Source organism: Taudactylus pleione, unplaced genomic scaffold, assembly GCF_031769625.1.
Source record: "Taudactylus pleione unplaced genomic scaffold, aTauple2 ptg000147l, whole genome shotgun sequence".
In the NCBI taxonomy this organism is placed as follows: domain Eukaryota; kingdom Metazoa; phylum Chordata; class Amphibia; order Anura; family Myobatrachidae; genus Taudactylus; species Taudactylus pleione.
This window is the reverse complement of record NW_028284549.1, coordinates 2,125,964-2,145,963: the sequence shown is the minus strand read 5'-3', so window position 1 is coordinate 2,145,963 and position 20,000 is coordinate 2,125,964. Positions and strand designations below refer to the sequence as shown.

The 20,000-nt window shown below is 44.0% G+C and overlaps 1 protein-coding gene across 1 annotated transcript in view; it reads left to right on the top strand.

The window, feature by feature from the left end:
• The window catches only part of CPS1 (carbamoyl-phosphate synthase 1), a 72,407-nt gene extending 55,203 nt beyond the window's left edge, over window positions 1-17,204 (top strand). The window contains exons 29-38 of the mRNA XM_088474143.1: window positions 2,162-2,239; window positions 3,076-3,183; window positions 5,067-5,156; window positions 5,840-6,010; window positions 6,095-6,169; window positions 9,666-9,764; window positions 11,368-11,427; window positions 11,982-12,091; window positions 16,238-16,367; window positions 17,106-17,204. Of these exons, the coding sequence (XP_088330269.1) occupies window positions 2,162-2,239; window positions 3,076-3,183; window positions 5,067-5,156; window positions 5,840-6,010; window positions 6,095-6,169; window positions 9,666-9,764; window positions 11,368-11,427; window positions 11,982-12,091; window positions 16,238-16,367; window positions 17,106-17,204 (1,020 nt within the window). The remainder of the gene's footprint in view (window positions 1-2,161; window positions 2,240-3,075; window positions 3,184-5,066; window positions 5,157-5,839; window positions 6,011-6,094; window positions 6,170-9,665; window positions 9,765-11,367; window positions 11,428-11,981; window positions 12,092-16,237; window positions 16,368-17,105) is intronic.
• Window positions 17,205-20,000: the final 2,796 nt, after the last annotated feature.

The following is a 20,000-nucleotide window of genomic DNA, read 5'->3' as shown; positions in this document are numbered from 1 at the left end:
GTGATATATTTTCCAGAACATTTTTGTCCCATTTTCCAATAAGAAATCTGTCAAATGTACGTTTTGCTTATGCATTAACTTATTCAAACTTTGGCGTGTTATGGAATTATTAAATGAAACGATACAGAACGCAGACATATTATATGTGTGATATTGCTAATTTCACAAATACTGCTATGAAGTTTTATTGACATTTCTGTACCAATTTGTTTCTGATTATGATATCACAAAAGAGTGTCCCGTCAGACTTGACCAAATGAAGTTTACCATTTGTATAACTTTTTTAATGAAAATTTGAGTTTGCCCTTCATTTTAATTAGAGATGAGCAGTTCCGTTTTGGCTCGGTTTTGTTCAGATCTGAAAACTGAAGCTTATTAGCTATATGTGAGCAAAATGAGCAAATTCGGGCTGAGAGCCGACCGCGAGGGGTGCGAGATGCAATGACGTAGCTGGTGGTTCTAGGGGCGGGCAAGCAGGGCTCTTGCCTGCAGCGGAGCCCTCTCTTGGACACGACTGTTTGATGTGCAGGGAACAACTGCACAACATGGTACTGCTGCAGTTTATTACTAAGACAACGGTAAACTGTGGCGTGCCATGACGTCCAGTTGGTCCTTCCCATGTCTCTAAGAATGCCTGGCGTGATGACAACAAACCACGTGACATTGTCACACATGGCATTCTGGTAGCGGACTCTGTGAGAAGACGGACTAGAAGCAGCAGAATGAGGAGGGACCATCTATCCTACTTAAGCTAAGTTTAAGGCAAATGGTCTCCCCCCGAGCTCAGGGCCGTTAAAGGATACTTTCGCCCTGAGCTCCGGAATGTATAGAGCCGGCCCCGAGCATGTAATTATCAAAGGAAGCATAACATATCATCACTAATTGGATCATACCATATTATTAGGGGGGAGATATCATGACACCAGTAAGGAGAGTATAATTGTAATACCAGAGAGGAAATAAAATTTTATTAGCGGAGGGAGAATACCATGTTACTAGAGGAGGACTAACATGACATCACATAAAGAAGGACTAACATGACATCACATAAAGAAGGACTAACATGACATCACTCAGAGAAGAGCTTGTTATTAGTAGAAGTAGAGTAACAAGTTACTACATGAAAGAAAGTACAATGCTTTCCACCAGATGGATTTTAGCATAATATTCTTCAATATAATTTAAAGACAGAAATTAAAATCCAAATCCAAACATAATAAAAACCAGTGAATACATCACCACTTGTGCTATCTGTATCTAGTTAGTGGTTATAAAAAGGATTTTTTATTACGGATGGCTATTGGAGGATACCATTGAGGATAGGAAACCATTGAGATAGAACCATTGATGAGGATCCCCGCTGCGGGTCACTGGAAGGAGGTGGAGCTAAGAGAGAGCGGCAGGGCTAAGCGCCCAGCCTCGGGGGATGAAAACAAAACATTGCAGTATCTCTGCCCTCAATAGTGGAAAACCATCAGACCTCTGCCACAGATGGCAAAACCATAGATCATTGATGGCAAATCATTCCTGGCTATCCCTAGGTTTTATCCACCATTGACGGGATAAAAAAGGTATTTCTACCTACAACTCTCTCAAGTGAAATACCAGAGGGTATGTTCTACGTAACTGTTTGCACTAATAATTATTCAGAATCAACTTCAGTACACCAGCTCTTCCTTATTTTGCATTAGTGCCTCTTTTTGACATATTTACTGTAGGTGTCCTATGTATTCGTACCATGGGTTTAGATGCAGAGAGAAGAAGCCTTTAAACATTCTAGGTGGGAATGGTTTTGATCTAAGAAAGAGTCGCACTGTGTGATAGAAGCAATAGCTATGAGACAGGGGTGTAACTAGGTATTTGAAGGCCCCTATGTACCAACCAATGGTGAAAAATGTATATAACACATATAACTTTATCAAGGAAGATGGGCCCCCCTGAGCTCTGGGCCACATAGCAGCTGCACCCCTTGCACCTATGGCATTTATGTCCATGCTATGGGACATACCGAAAGATTACAGACTGGGGATGGCAGCTATACCACATGGCTGCCTCCACAAGTGTCTCAGCATTTTGTTTACCGCCATATGGGCCTCACAAATAGTAAGGGTGTTATATTTTGAACTGTGGAATTTACTTTATTTGATTATTATCTTGACAGGAGCACCCGGTGGTGATCACCAAGTTCATACAAGGAGCCCGAGAAGTAGAGATGGATGCCGTCGGCAAAGAAGGGCGTGTAGGTTTCATTTTACAGCTGGTCTTTAAAGCACAGTAATAAGTTAACATATAAAAGCTATCTAGAAACACATATATACAGTTCTGCTACAATTATTTATAAGGCTTTCTTCAGTGAGACATTGCAGACATCTGACCTCCATTATAAACTCCCTTCTGCTTTATTACATACTGCTATGCATTAACTTCCTTCTGTATATCTGCAGTGCTCCTACAGAACTATTTATTCTATATACTGTCAATCACGTTTCAGGAAAAATATGCAGATAGCAGCCGTTTCCTCTTTTTTCCATTTTTTGTGTGTGAAATGTTTTAATGTTTTTATGCAGGAGATATAATTTTTTTTATCCTGTGTATATATAAAAATGTACATTTCTCGCATCACATTGCCCCATGCAAAGGGGCATCTTACATAGGGGCATATTTATAAATTATCATGACTTGGTCCCAATAATTCTAACTTCTTATCGCCGATTATCGAGGCCATAATTTACTACATATGTAAAGTCACACGCAGGGATGGGGGCTCCTATAGATCCAGGGATCTCATCTTCCGGAGCTACCGGCAAAAACTAAGGATTCACCGGATGTATGTAAGAGGGACTTTTCGATCGCAAAAGCAGCCATTATAGCTTTCTATGGGGGCTGCTAAAATGCCAAATTCACCAAGTTCCGGAATGCAAAGCACTCTGGAGCTTGGCCCAGGTAGCCAGATGGCATGAGTCATTGGCCATTGCAGCCTAGGGGCTACACATCGCAGAAGTTCCTGGGAGAGGGACTTTTCATTTGGTCAATAACGCAACAATTTACTCATCTCTATTATCCCACGTTGTACAGGTCATTTCTCATGCTATCTCTGAGCATGTGGAGGATGCTGGCGTACACTCAGGAGATGCCACTCTAATGATCCCCACACAGACCATCAGCCAAGGGGCACTTGAGAAGGTATCATTTAATGTTCGGTAAAACAATCATGAGATACAGATACAAAACAACCTCTCTGTGTGTATAATAAAATACTGACATATGACAAATATAAAATTTGAACAGTGGAATTGCACACAATAATAGCAGCGATGATAGTTCTATTTGCGAAAAATATTGCTATAAAGTGCCATGTGCTGTGCAAACATATAATGTGATTGAGTAGTCAGATAAAGTCCAAAAGGACGAAACGCGTTGGGTAGCTGCCTTTTCTTGCCTGATGAACTTTGAACTTTTTATCATCAATTCAGATAAGCATTGTTTTTAGAACAAAATTCTTTTATCCTATTTTTAAGAATTATTTCTCTCTGTGTTTTATATCTGGTTTTTCAAAACGTATTTATCTGCTTAACCTGAGGTATTTATTCTATGGACTACTCAATCACTTTATATGTTTGCACTTTATAGCAATATTTTTCACAAATAGAACTATCATCGCTGCTATTATTGTGTGGAATTCCACTGTTCAAGTTTTATGTTTGTCATATGGCAGAATAAATTGTTTTAAATGTCACTTGTGTTAAGGTACACTTATTATGATGTGACTATACATACACACACATATATATATATAATTATATATATATATATATATATATATAAAATGTATCATCTATAATAAATTCTGCTACTTCTAATAATACAGTACATCACTTATTGTTTCTCCCGCTTTGTCACCTACAGTACTGTAGCTCTTTGGTCAACATAAAGTACTGTAGACTGTCTGACAGCCAGAGTATAAAAGTGATATCCTATTAAAGAAAAAGTACTTAGAATAATTTGATGCAAATTCCTTAAAGTTACCGATCTGTAAATGTTTCAATCAAATTTTTAACTACAGGGACAATTTATAGCATAAAGTAAAACTCCAGATGCTTGGCACGATGAATGAACATCAGAGTCCAATTTGCCGCACACGTGTGGTCAGCAGCCACAGATCTGCGCAGTCAGGTGTCACGGTGATTGGCCATAAATACAGAGCAATAATACAGCCAACTGATGACTGCGCACAGGATTTAGTAGTCAGCTGTGAATTGCTTTTTCAGTTGGATATAACTGATTGCCCAGATACAGGGTGACTTCTGCCCAAATGTTCTAACCATCTCGCCATGTAACAAGTCACATTTTTTTTCTGCTTTCGATACAACAAACTACACTCCATGTAAATATCTCTCGCCATAAGAAGTAAATTGTATTCTGTAAGAGCCAAAAGACGTATACTAATTTTAGCAGCTGTTCCTGATTTTATCCATGGCAGGTCTGCTTGGCACTTGCCAAATAAAAAAGTAAGCTATATATCTCAGTAAAAATGATTTTAATAATCTGGGATTATGCTGATCTGAGCTCTTGGTAACTGGTACTGTACAAAACATTTTTTTTTTTTAACTGTAGCGATTTTTCTTTATTTTAAACCATTGATATAAAAATAAACAAGCAAATAACAAAAGTGTTTGTCGTTCAATATTGGAATTCCTGGTGCATTAATTAGCCCATTGTGAGAGATTTGGGGGCATTTTAACGGCAAAACCAGCTTGGTTTTGCCCTTAAAATGATTGTTGCTTTAAAAATATGGGAAGACGCACAGGAGTTCCCGCAGGGGCTGCGGCTCGCACCTATTACATAACCCCCCCTTGACTTTTCCCACAGACAGTAATGTATAATACAATTTCCAGGGGACAAGTTAATCTGCTTTCTCAGGTTATGAATTTTCTCCTCAGTCAACAGGTCCACTAAAAATGTCCTTCATAGGACAAAGAAGATTATAGGTAGAGCTTAACTAAACCGTCTCTCTAATAAACTTTGAAAAGTGGCTACAAATCTAACTTTTTTCCTGTGATTTGCAGGTGAAAATTGCCACCAAGAAAATTGCAAATGCGTTTGCTATTTCTGGACCGTTCAACGTGCAGTTCCTTGTCAGAGGCAATGATGTCTTGGTAAGTGACAGTCCAGGTGTTAGCCCACGTTCTCATGGGTTGGGTACTGGATCCTGGAGGTCAAAATCCCAACGTCGGCATCCCGATAGAGTAAAGATACCGACACCTGTCGGCAGTGTCGGACTGGAATATGAAGGGCCCACCAGGGGAATGCAGTGATAGGGGCCCATGCTTTGTGGTGTGGTCAGTTAGCACAGGGGATGAGGCCAGCCCCCACAGAGGTTTGATAAGACATTAGAGACCATGCAACTGACCCTCTAATAGAGTAACAATGTATTATTTGAGTGCACAGTCTGGAACCTGACATTAAAGCAAGTGGTCAGGCCCTCAGGCAGTGGGGCCCACCGGGGATTTACCCTGTACCCCTGTAGGCCAGTCCAACCCTGCCTGTTGGTAGGTATCCTAACCCTTCCCCCCCTCAGCCTAAACCTAACCATCCTCCCTGCAGCCTATATTTAACCCTCCCCCCCAATGCCTAAACCTAGCCCTCTCCCCCTAATGCCTAACCTTAACCCTCCCCCTCTACTTACCTTTAGGATACCGGCGGTCGGGAAGCCGGAGCTTCCTCTAAAGCTTCCTCTATCACTGGCAACTCATTTATACCTTGAGTCCTAACATAGCAACCAGTTAGTGGTGGATTGTTATTCCTGTCTATTACATCAGGATTGCTTGTTTGCTTTTAGGTGATTGAATGCAACCTGAGGGCCTCCCGCTCCTTCCCATTTGTGTCCAAGACCTTAGGACTTGACTTCATCGATGTGGCCACAAAAGTCATGATTGGAGAAAAAATTGACGAGAGTTCACTTCCGACATTAGAGAGTCCCATCATCCCTGCAGACTACGTTGGGATTAAGGTGAGCTCCTGAGATGGCGGCAACTTTACTCTACTTTTGAGTTCACTTATTATTATTATTTTTTTTATTTAATTTTTTTACCAGGCCCCCATGTTTTCCTGGCCTCGTCTGAGAGGAGCCGATCCAATTCTGCGGTGTGAGATGGCATCCACCGGCGAGGTAAATATATCTTATTAATTCTAAATTTGCAGAGAGATAATATAGTGGAGGTCAATGCTAAAAATATGTAAATAAAAAGTGTGGTGGTCGCTCACATCCGCTTAATGATATAGCACATGTGCTTGTAAAGGGCAGGGTTTACACTGAACCACAGAAAAAAAGGGATATTCCCTCCAGCACACTGCAGCAATCTCAACAAAAATACTTGAATCCTACATGATAATAGAGATTCAGAGGTATTAGTTGCATACATTTGCAAATATATGATTAAGCGCCGGGCCAACGTCAAGGCTCCTCTATACCAGCGTCCCTAACATTAAGGGGTTCACGTCCAAAGCGCAAGACACCCCAAAAGAATCCATCCAAGGACCATCCCCAGGGCATCACATGAAAAGGGAAAAAAGGTGATAGTGAAGTGTAAAGTATAGATGTGTAAAGATAATCAATAAGAGTTAATATAATGAGTAAGAATTAAAATGACATAAATAATGAACAAACAAATAGAAAGGTGATGAAAAAGTATCTATGTGAATTAAGTGGTGATGTCCTGAAAAAGGCCCAGCCAGCTAAAAAATATGTGTATACAGTAGCTCGATAGCAGTACAATCTGCTGACCAGTAACTCTCTGTTTTCTTCTTTCTCACACTGGGCCTGATTCAGACCCGGGTCGATGTTTGGCCACTGCGCATGCGCATGCCGGCTCCGACGTGCGAATGACGGAGACCCGGCTGGCACCAAAAGGGGGCAGCTGTCGATTGTGATTGGCAGGCAGGGGGGGTGACTGGCCAAACGGAGACATTCCTGACGGAACGCCTGCCGTTTGGGGGCGGTCCCACTGACGGCTCTATTAAGAGCCAGAAGCTCACTGGGGCTTGCGGGAACGAGACCCTACCACATGGGTCTCGTCGCAAGCCGCGATGGTCGAGACCATCGCGACCATCACCTGGCCGCTCGCTATAGCTGTGGGTGGTCACCCACAGCTATGCGAGCGGCCAGGAGGCCACACAAAAAAATAAACAAAATGCCCTGATTCAAAGGGAACGCTCTTTCAGAGTGTCCGGCTCTGAATCAGGCCCACAGTTCTTTAATTGCTGTCATTGTTGAATCATAAAGATCTTATGTGAACCATCCTAATGTACCGAGGCATTTCCATCTGTTTTAGGATTAAAAAAATAACCGCTAACTAGCAATGAGGTTGTGTATTTCAGTTAAGCATGGTCACTGCATACAAGCACTGATTCTGAGTTACTCTAGGAGCAAAGGGGGGGGGCAAATACATTTATTGATTTTGCATGCAGGGTAACTACTGGCTGCTTTTGCATGTAGTCTACAAATGCTGGACAGCTTTATCCTTAGGCTGGGTACACACTGGAGCAACAGGCATTCGTTCCAACAATCGGAATGAATGCCCGTGAACAGTGATTGTGCGCCTACACTGGACCCCTTTAATGAACGATGGAACGATTACCGTTACAACATTCACTGGCCGCCAGCGATATCGCTTGGTTTGATGTGCAGCACATCAAACATGGCGACCATAGCTAGTGACCGCAGGAACGCGCAATCGCTGGTACACACTGAGCGATGTAGGTGATATGTTGTTACAAAATGGCATATTGGCTCGACATCATCCCAGTGTGTACCCAGCTTTACACTGCAATTTACAGTAGATTTGAGCTAGGACGCGCCCCTCCCACATCCAATCTCTCTGCACGTGTTACATCTCCCCGTGTTACATCTCCCCCACCGGCAGTGCAGCATGGTTTTACCAAGGTGCACAGTTACCTGCACTTTTATGCTTTGCTCCCACCTCAGTATCAGCACCATAGACACTAAAAAAAACATCCTGCAGTGACAAACTAAAATGTTTTAATTCTTCAACACCAACCAGTGTAAAGTATAATTCTTTACCGGTGTAAAATATAACAAGGCACCCACAAAAGGAAATAAGTGATATTATATAAAACTCCATGTTAGATCCATCTCACGTCTTTCATAGTGATCCTTTGTCAGAAGACAGCCCAGTAAGAAGGTCAAAATAACTCATCTGGCTAGAAAGCGCCACAATTACCCAGATACCTCTTTGTTTTGTTCCCAATTGTAAAATGCTGCAGAGTACTTTATACTGGCTTGCATCATCTCAGCTTTTATTTCTGACTGGGCGCTGCTACGATGGTCTCTGTCAGGGGTCTATTCTTTATTAATGCAGATCGCCCCATGTGATATAAGGACCTGACTGGCTGGGAGTTGCGATGGCAGATCCAACACACTATCGGAGCAATTCAATATTGCTCCTGTGCAGGGACACTTGCTTCGAATAGTAGCTGTAACCACGAGGCCTATCACTGCTATTTAAATTGCTAATTAGTTCACGTCTGCGCATAGAGAGGGATGGAGGGATCCCTCTTTGCAGTCCGGTTTCCCTCCCAATATGAGGGAACTAATGCCACCTGAAGATGGCGCCAGTTTCCGCAATCAGTTTTCAGAGCTCGGTGAACTCAGGTGCCCAAGTATTATAGCATGGGACTGTGGGCCTGATTCAGCAAGGGACGCAAGCGAGAGAACGCACGCACCAAGCCACTGAGAAAATATGCTAATCACTGCATACGCACGGCAACCGCAGCACAAGAGGCAGACGCCCAGCGATACATAATGCCGCCCACCTCTCTTCACTCACAGCGTGAGCAGTCCGCACGATAGCAGAAACATTGGTAACATCGAGAACCATCGGACTCATACGCAGAATAGAGGTTGACCTGACCTTGCTCAGGAATTAATACACTTCCTGCACGCAGTGAGGGCTCCAGCTGCGTAGGGCAGTACAATGGGTAATTTATACACGCCCCTGCAACCGCATTCAAACGCACTGGCATGCCTATATTTGGCCGACCCCCCCGTCACCACCCACCAACAGCACTTCCTGTCAATCAATATCTGAAGGGTCTACGTACACACTGCGTGTAGTCTGCGTACCCTTTACCCGATCCCACTGACTAGTTTGCGCATGCGCAGTGCAAAAACATTGGCCGAGTGCGTGCGTTCTCTCACTTACGTCGCTTGCTGAATCAGGCCCTGTGTGGGCTGTCAGCGAAATCTCCCTACACCATGAATAGCCCTGTTACTACAATGTGCATTATACTGTCACTGTGGTCGATCACTAAGGAAAATGTCCTAAACTGTGCTACATATCCTCCATGGTGACAACCAAACATTTCATCCCATAAAAAAAATCGGTTTACAATACCCATCTCTGAAATTATATTGATAGCTTATAGGATTATAGCCAGTTTACCATTCATGGCCTGTAATTTCAAAGAGGTGACATACAGTAGAAGAGCCATTAATGACAACAATTGAAGCTTCTGACCACGGCAGCCCAGCAATACAATTATACAGTCTATACAAGAAATACAGTTATAAATGGCTAATAATAATACAGCCTATGTGAGCTCGTACAGTACTGTGTGCTGATTCTGTCTATTTATGTCTGGATAAGGTGGCCTGCTTTGGACAAAACATCTATTCTGCCTTCCTGAAGGCCATGATCTCCACCGGCTTCAAACTGCCCCAGAAGGGCATCCTCATTGGAATCCAGGTTAGTGATACATGCCCTAATATAGTCTAGCGAATAATTATCAACATATGGTATAATTTAGCCATTTGGTCTGAATGCCTAATAACTAGATATACAGACACACATATAAGAGGCACTTTCTATACATCAGCATGGTCAGCAATAAAGCCAAACAAAGGGAATCGCACGTTGATTCAATCATTGGCTGATTTTAGTTGTCAGCCAGCCCAATTAAAATTCATTTGATTTAGACCAGTCAGAAGGATGACTTGGTAGCAACACAGGGTTACTTTGGTGGACAATAACCAAACTGGACAACTGCTCGGCAAGCTGACGGCTGACCTGTGAGCCTAAAACAGTAAGCCAGGGTAATACATTTTCCTTGTTCTGCGTAGTCTGCTGTCCGGAATCCATAACACGACTCCTCTTACCTTTTACTAAGAGCCAAAAAAACAACACACACACACACCATGTGAAAGCAGAGAAGAGCTGAGTGGTTCTTTTAATCTGTCTACTATATATTTGATTATGATGGCCTAATATTTATCACTTACAGCACTTTTTATATAGCATGTAAAGTAGGTGCACACAGTGTCGGCCTGGGGCAAGAAGAGCCCACTGGGAAAATGCAGTGATAGGGGCCCATACTTTGGGGTGTGGCCTGCCAGCACAGATGGGGTGTGCCGGGCCTCCACAGAGGCTTGGCTAACCATTAGAGTGTGCATGGTTGGGGCCTCTTTAAAATTATATATAAATACTGCTAATGCATGCATGTTAATGTACCTGATTAATAACAGCAATGTATTGTAGAAAATACACCATAGTCCTTTGCAGTATAATGTAACATATGTATAATTCAAATGCACAATCTGAAACCTGATCCCTAGAGTAGGGGGTGGGCCCTCAGGCAGTGGGGCCCACCAGGGGTTTCCCCTGTACCCCTGTGGGCCAGTCCAACTCTGGGTGCACAATACACGCATCTGATATAAGCCATGTACCAAATTAATCTTCCTGAGCTCATCTGTTGAGTAAATGGGGGACGACGACACAAATACTGTACAACTTACAAACATCTCTCAAAACACCATACTAGACACTTCCACAATTTCTTTTAAAATTTAGCAAATTGGACAATAGTTTCCTCTGATACTGCAGAGTTCCTATGTAATATTATTATTATTATCCTTTATTTATATTGCGCCACAAGGGTTCCGCAGCGCCTTACACAGTACATAAACAAATGAGCACACAAAAAATAGTTAATAGCAGTACAAACAATGCAGGACAAATCAATTTATATATTGCAGCATAACACTTAAATAAGCAGCATGGTGTCTATAACCAAGTGTTAGGTGCTGTTGTAAATTAAAATAGAAGTAAGGGAAGGAGAAGCACATGAGGTAAGAGGGCCCAGCTCGTGAGAGCTTACATTCTAAAGAATATGAGTTGGTACCACAGTTTACAGGGTTTTTTGTTTTGTGTGGACAACAACAGACCATATTGACATAACAGACATTATAGATGCAATGTGCATTCAACAATGCAATTTACAGGTTTATATATTTGTTGTGTATTTGCCTTCAGATCTCTCTGCAACCATCTTATAAACGTCTCTCTTTTGCAGCATTCCTTCAGGCCCCAGTTCCTTGGCACAGCAGAGCAGCTTAAAGAGGAAGGATTCAAGGTACAGTAACGGTTTCCTTCTGCTCAGTGGCGGAATGTTGTTGTGTATACAGAATGATGTGTCCTGATAAAAACCAACGTCTAAGGGGTATTGGTGTGATATATGCTGATGTCGGGGTCAGCTTTTCTCTCACTTTCAGTGAATAAGATCTCATCGGGTTGGGTAGGAGATGCGGGCGCTCGGGATCCCGGCGGACAGAATCCCGACACCGGCATCCCGACAGGGTTAGCATACCGACACTTGTTGGCTGCCAAACCCTATCCCTCCTCCTAGTGCCTAACCCTAACCTCTAAACCAAACCCCCCCCCCCCAACCCCGCTACTCACCTTCAGTATCCCGGTGATCGGGATGAAAGCGCCGGTAATGTAAGCGTCAGCACACCAACTGCCGGGATGCCGAACGCATTCCTCTCAATCTAGTTTGAAAAGAGCTTGCATGTCCTAATGAGTATTTTCTATATATAACAGGTACCAACTAGTAACTGACACATCTGTATGAATACAGGTATACTGTAGGCTGTCAGTATAAAAGCTGTTTCTCCTCCTGTTATACAGCTGTACGCTACAGAGGCCACTGCAGACTGGCTCAATGCAAATGATGTTCCAGCCACGCCTGTCGCTTGGCCATCCCAGGAGGCACAGTCCAGCTCTCCCTCCATCTACAAGTAAGTCCTATAACAACAGACAAATATAGATATTAAATAAAAAACAAAATATATATGTGATTAAAACTATGGGGGTCATTCAGACCCACTCGCGAGCGGCAGTATGCTCGCAAGTGGGTCGATGTTCCCCACTGCGCATGCGCACGACGGAGGGAGCTCCGTCGTGCGCATGCGCAAGACCCGGCGAGCGATGGGCTTTCCATCGCTCGGGGTCTCGTACCAAAGGGGGTGTGCTGTCGATGTTGATTGACAGCACGCCCCCTTTGGTGGGCGTGCCGGGGGCGTGCCTGCCAGACGGAGGCGTTCCCATGGGAACGCCTACCATCTGAAGCCGGCCCCACTGACATCACTAGTGATGTCAGTGGGAGTGATTTTGGCTCTGGTAGAGCCAAAATCACTCCAGGGCTTGTGGCTGGGAAACCCGACCGCAGGGTTTCCCTCGCAAGTCCGATGGTCGCGATGGTCAAGACCATCGCGACCATCTTTTTGCACGCTCGTATATGCTGTGGGTGGTGACCCACAGCTATACGAGCGTCCAGGAGGACGCTCCATTTTAATGGAGGAGGGCCCTGATTCAGAGCGAGCGCTCTGGTCAGAGCGTCCGGCTCTGAATCAGGGCCTATATCATGTTAGTGCTGCTCCCAATAAAGAAACTTGTATTGTATAGTTACTACTAAAAGCAGTAATTAAGGAGGAATGGTGACGTAATAACCACGTCATGAGGGCAAATAATACTAAGGTGCTATTAAGACACAAAACCCATCATGTATAAAAAAATGCACATAAAGAATAAATAAAGTTATCAGCTGACAATACTAGCACATAACAATAAATACATGAATAAATAACAGCACTAACAGGACTACACTAAAGGCTTAATTCAGCAAGGAACGCAAATGAGAATTCGCACGTACTCGGCCGATCTTTGCGTTCTGCGCATGCGTATACATCGCAGTGCGCGAACTAGACACTGCGATGGGGTAGCAATCACAGCGAGTATGCAGTCTCATAGTTCAGTGATTGACAGGAAGTGACCGTTTGGGAGTGTGACAGGGGGGTGGCCAGAGAAACGCAGGCGTGCCAGTGCGTTTGAGCGCCATTACAGGGGCGTGCATAATTAAGCCCCTGCGATGGCATACGCAGCCTGAGCTCTAGATACCGACAGGACGTTTAACATTATGGGGTCTATGTACTAAGCAGTTATAAGTGACAGAGTGAATAGTGATAAGTCTGTGATAAGTACCAGCCAATCAGCTTCCAACTGTCATCTCACAGGCTGTTTGAAAAATGACAGTTGGGAGCTGACTGGCTGGCACTTATCACAGACTTATCACTTTTCACTGCTTAGTACATAGACCCCTTTGTGAGTCAGGTCAGGTTAGGTCAACCACAATTGTGCGTATGGGTCCGATGTTACTCGATGTTTTTGCACACTTGCAAAAGGTATTGTGAATGTAAGTAAAGGGAAGTGGGCGGCTTTATATTTTGCTGTGATTGCTTCATTTGCATCATTTTGCAGTGCCCGTAGGGCGGGTGCAGATTTGCGATCTGTGCTGAATCAGGCCCTAAAACCCAAGTTGTCTACCCTTAATAATGTGTTTTTTACACCGTATAGAGCCACATTTCCTTTTCTTTAGATCACATCTATCCACCAATAGAGCACACAGCACTGATAGCTCATTAACGATGTCTTTGGAGTACAATCACCAGACAGACATAACAAGTGGCATTTCCAATATAGAGTGTACAGAGGGGGTCATTCAGACCCGCTCACGAGCGAAGGTCGCTCGCTAGCGGGTCGATGGTGCCGAATTGCGCATGCGCATGACGGAGGGAGCTCCGTCGTGCGCATGCGCGAGACCCGTATAACGACGGCAAAGCCGTCATTGTGGATCTCGTACCAAAGGGGGCGTGCTGTCGATGGTGAGTGACAGCACGCCCCCTTTGGTGGGCGTGCCGGGGGCGTGACTGCCAGCCGGAGGCGTTCCCATGGGAACGCCTACCGTCTGAGTCCGGCCCCACTGACATCAGTAATGATGTCAGTGGGAGTGATTTTGGCTCTCATAGAGCCAAAATCACTCTTGGGCTTGCAGAAGCGAGACCCTACCGAAGGGTCTCGTCGCAAGCCCGATGGTCGCGATGGTCTTTGACCATCGCGACTATCTTTTTAGCCGCGCGCATAAGCTGTGGGTGGTCACCCACAGCTATGCGAGCGGCCAGGAGGCCGCTCCAAATTTAGCTGGGACGGCACTGATTCAGAGCGAGCACTCTGGTCAGAGCGTTCAGCTCTGAATCAGGCCCAGAGAGCAACAAATGTGCTCCAACTGTAACCAGTGATGGGAAGGGATCGACTGCCAGGAAGTCTCCTAGGGCTCAGTTCCTGGTCAGTAGTGGTACAAAGAAGTAGGGGCTATTGTACACGACGGCATCTGTATACACAGTATATTCCCTGCTGTCAAGTTCTCATCTGTTCATAAAAACTGGATAGTGTTACACTCACATAAACAATACTTCTGTGGCGGCTTAGTCACCATTGTCATTCTCCTGTAATCAGTGCGGCTGTGTTCCTACACTGCTGCCGGGATGCAGACTGCATTAGCCGCACAGCAGGAATGCTCAGTCCAGCAGCTGCCTCTCAGAAGCCACCAAAGCGCTTACCAGGATCAGTGCACAGTAGTCATTCCTGCCGATGATGGTGCTCAAGGTGTAAGCAGGTATCAGGGTTAAGGTGCCGTATTACATCCAATACCCTGGTGCATTTGACTTCATACAACACCTTAATCCTGATACCCAAGGGGCAATAAACTTTATACGGCACCTTAACCCTGATACCTTAGAGCATTGGACTTTAACTGCACTTTAACCCTACTGCTCTAAGGCATTGAACTTAATATGACACCTTAACCCTGATACCTTAGGGCAGGGGTGGGGAACCTTTTTTCTGCCGTGGTCCATTTTGATATATATAACATTACTCATGGGCCCGGTACAGGACACGCCCCCTCTGTGTGATGTCACACAGGGGCAGGGCCACAATCGGCAGTGATTACAGCAATGCCCGGAGCAAACTGAGTATGTTCCAGGGGAGCTGTAAGGGCAGCGCTGTGACCGTCTGAAGCATCCTAAGGACGCTCCGGGCAGCCCTGCTGCATAGATTCTGGCTGCAGGGTGCCATTCTAGGTACAGTGCTAGCCAGATGAGGCTAGCAGAAAAGAGCTTTGAAGGCCGGACCAAATGATTCCAGGGGCCTCATACGGCCCCCGGGTCTGAGGTTCTCCATCCCTGCCATAGGGCATTGGACTTTATACGGCACCTTAACCCTGATGCCTTAGAGCATTGTACTTTTTACGGTACCTCCTGATATCTTAAGGCATTGTACTTTATACGGTACCCGATTCCCTAGGGCATTGGACTTTATACGGTACCCCCTGATACTAGGTCATTGGACTTTATATGCCACTTTTACTGTGTATATTTACTGTATTGTAATAATAGCTTATTTGTAAATGAATATACTCTGCATATTGTACTAAAACTCACAAAAGCTTTATGGACACCACAAAAGGGGATTCATTTATCTTCATTCACCTGACACATGGCAATTTTACCAACTCTCCCGGCAAAGCAGATCATTTTCAGGCAGCGAGCTCGCAGGGCATTTAGGCTGGAATCACACTGGTCCGTATTCAGAGGCGAAGGCTTCCGCATGGCAGCTGCTGTTGGTCTGTCTGAACATGGCCACTGAGGCTGTAATTCTGAGAACGCAGCCGCTTTCACTGACACGCCCATGAGACGTATTTTCTTTGGCGTTCACTTCAGGCCACCATCCAGTCCCCATCTAGGAATGCCCACTTTGCTGCCCCACTGTGCCCTTATAATAGGAAATTCAGGCAACAAGCAGAAGCAGCCGAATAGAGAGGATTCATCTTTTCTATTGAACCCTGACAAACCTTCCAATAGCAGCAATTCTGATTGTGGCAGAGAAGGTCGGGCTCTAACAGTTATTACCTGGCCAATGTAGGTTGTGTTTGTGTATGGGCAGATTGGGTGTTATATTAGTGGCTGACTTGTCTAGATTCTGACTGAGGAATATGGTACAATATGCTACTGGTATGAAACAGTTAATCTGTTTTATTCTTTGCACAGGTTGATTAAAGAAGGCAACATCGACATGGTGATTAACCTGCCGAACAGCAACACAAAACACGTTCGTGATAATTTTGAGATACGGAGGACTGCGGTGGACAGCGGCATCGCCCTACTCACCAACTTCCAGGTGGGTCACAAAGATACATGCACAGCTCTACAAATGGGAGAAGGAATTGTCAGATACAACTAATGATATTATACAGCAGAGGAGGTATAAGGGGTATATTTATTAAAGTGCAGGTTTTTAAAAGTGGAGACAATAAATGTTTTAGTAGAATCTGAATGGTTGCTACTTGCTATGGGCAATGGCTCCACTCCTAAAAACCCGCACTTTAGTAAATATAGCTTTATGCAGGAGAGGGCCCTTGTGCAGCCTCCGTTCGGGCACCTTTCCTCTCTGGCAGCATAGTAGAGTCTATAGCGCCCACGCCTTGCACTTGGAGACATCTTTTGCACATGCGCAAAATACCGGGAAAACGTCCGTACCGTCATTTTCCCAGTGATTTCTGTTGTACTGCAGTGCCAACCCACGCAGGACTCCTGAGAGATATATATAATTGTGGGTGCAGGGTGTGCGCTATGCCCCCCCCCCCTATTTAGTGGCCCCTATGCATTATAGATGCACCAGTGTTCTACACTCTTGATGGATAATCTACAGTTGCTGCAGATGTACATATTATGTAATGCCCAGATCCCCACTGGGTGGGTGATCAGCATGTAATATTTATCACAGCAAGTTTAGTCCCAACAGTTGTGCCCAGGGTTGCCCATCAAATTTACATGGCTAAAACGGGCAAGGAACACGGATAATCATGATATTTTTATACGCCCATTAAGTATTATGCTTTTTACATATATTTTCTAGGTAGTCAAATTGTTTGCTGAAGCAATGAAATACTCTGGAGACCTGGACGCCAAGAGCCTTTTCCACTACAGACAGTTTGGGGCCACCAAATCCAAATAGAGAACCTGAGTCCAGCAGCAGCTGTCCCAGGAGAAGGGACCTGGAGACCACAAGTCTTTCACTGGTCTTCTGTTTACTTTCCATTGTGTTTAAGTTACAAGAAAAACACAAATGTCACTGCCACTGTGTCTCTGCATTTTTACACTTGTGAATCCCAGAACTGTATGGGTCTAAACAGAGCTTCACACATTCACCATGAATTACAGTTTAAAGTCATTTAAATCTATATTTCCCCAAATGGGAAGATTTTCCAGAGAACCTCACAGCCGGTAAGCAATGTACATATTAGAGCAAGATAAAATCAGCACAGTGTGCACAAAAGTCATTTTTGTAATTATTTGGGTGTACAAAAAAGTATATTTTGCCCCAAAACATTCAACATTAGGCAAATAGTTATTTTATAGGTCAGCACTCATCTAACAGTGTGCAACCGACTGCTTAGTGCATAGCGTCCCTTAAACATGTTACAGTACATCACAATTACTGTGTATGTGACGTATACATATTCCTGCATGTTAGGAGAGCTGGGACCCCACATAATATCAGATGTCCTCTCCTGTGTTCTGTCTGCCCTAGCCTGACCCAACTCCTTCCCCAGAACACCAGTATCAGGACACCAGCCACAAGTCATCATTGTCAACATAACATAAACTAATTAATTTCTCTTATTATAACCGAGCAAATATTAATATAGACTAGAGCATCAAGGTACACTCAAACATTTACCGAAAGGTAAAACATTAGCAACGATTACAATATAACATCAGAATAACATGTGTACTAAGCGCCATACGTCATCATCAGTGGGGCACCAGTACAAGCTGCCGCCGCACATGGACCCCTCCTCATTGTGATGCGTCATTCTATGGCGCACAATATTTACTGTGCATAATGCTTCACAAGTATAGGGATTGTAAAGAAGGAGACGAACCAATTAAACACTTTATGAGCACTCATGAGAAAATAAAACGGAATCTTTTTCAACAAGATGTCCTGTGTGTTTTTTGTTATTACAAATAAAATATAATTAAGAATCTGGTTATGTCACACTGCATACTTACAACCACCACCAAGAGGAGGTTACAATACATTATGGGCAGAAGCTGGCAAAAGGGACATGGCATATATATACGAGAGTGAGTCAAAAATTATCTGCACTCTGGCTGTAGAATTTATTTTAATCAACTTTAAGAAAAGACAAATGCATTATTTTTGACATAATCTCCCTGTTTTTCAATATACTTTGTCCATCTGTCAAGTTCAACAAGCTTTCATATTCCCTCATTAAAATATGTTTTAGAGATGCGAATGCACCGCTGTCTTCACCTCTTCATCAGACGTGAATTTTCATCCTCTTAGGGCTTCTTTCAGGGGACCAAACAGGTGATAGTCCGATGGAGCAAAATCAGGACTATAGGGAGGATGCTTTAACACCTCAAAATTAAGTTTTTGGAGAGTGTCGACAGTATGAACAGCACCGTGCGGACATGCATTGTCATGCAACAACACAGCACCCTTGGATAGCAGTTCTCTGCATTTTGTTTGAATTTTAGGCTTCAGCTCTTCAGTGAGCATCTCACTGTAATGAGCACTGTTGATCGTTGATTATTTTTCCTGATAGTGTTCCAATAATGGCCTTTGAGAATCCCATAAAATTGTAAGCATCAATTTTCCAGCTGATGGTTGACTTTTGAACTTTTTCTTGGTCGGCGTTCGAGGATGTTTCCATTCCATACTCTGCCATATCGCTCAGGCTCGAAACTGTCATCTTCCTTAGAGTATCGGTCCAAATTTTGTTTGCAGATGTCCAAACGCTTCTGTTTGTGCTTTTCCGTGAGTTATTTTAGTACCCATCTCGCACAAACCTTTCAAAATCCAAGTCTGTTGTGGATTATTGCATAGGCAGAGCCATGGCCGATTTGCAAATTCATTTCAACATAATCCACTGTCACTCGTCTATCCAACAGCGTCCAGCTCCTTCTACATGGCTGACACTTGTGTGACCTTCTTTGAACTTCTCTATCCATTCATACACACTTTTTCACAACAAAACACTTTCTCCATACTGTGCACAAAGTCTTCGATAAATATCGGCACCAGACACACCTTCGGACCATAAAAAACAAATCGCTGCACGCTGCTCTTCTTTCGTGCAAATCACAAGTGGGGCAGCCATTTTTTTCTCATAAATGAACTGACGTAACAACCTGCACAGCGGTGACTGGGGAGACACCGACCTAGTACGGAAAGCGTTGATAAGTCAGTGCGGCCAACAGAAGTTTTATACAGAATTTTGGTTAGACAGAAGGTTTGATATAAGTGGAATGCGGATAATTTTTGACTCACTCACAAGTGTATATACAGTATATATTGTGATAGATGCATTGAAGAAGTCTGGGATGGCATATATGTGTGTCCCAGATTCCTATCATATGTGTTTTAAAAAACCCCAGGAAAAGTCTGTTATGCCAAACAGACCAGAAGTGTCGCCTTTTGGTAAAGCCGGATAATGGGTCCTGGGGGTGTGGATGTGAGAAGACAGGGAGGGCTCCATCCACAGGCCATTCCAGGTGTTGGGCCTTTCAGTCTGAGAGCAGGCTGATTTAGTAGTTGCAACTGGAAGTGACTCAGATAAGCTGTGTTAGGTTTTGGTTCAGTGTCTCACATACGCTGGGTGAACAGACACTACTGTGATATATGAAAGGGCTGTGTTTGTGGTAAGGCAGTAGGCCCTGCCACTTGAAAAGAGGGAATAACCTGTCTAATTAGTGCCCAGACGGGCTAGGATTTATTTTT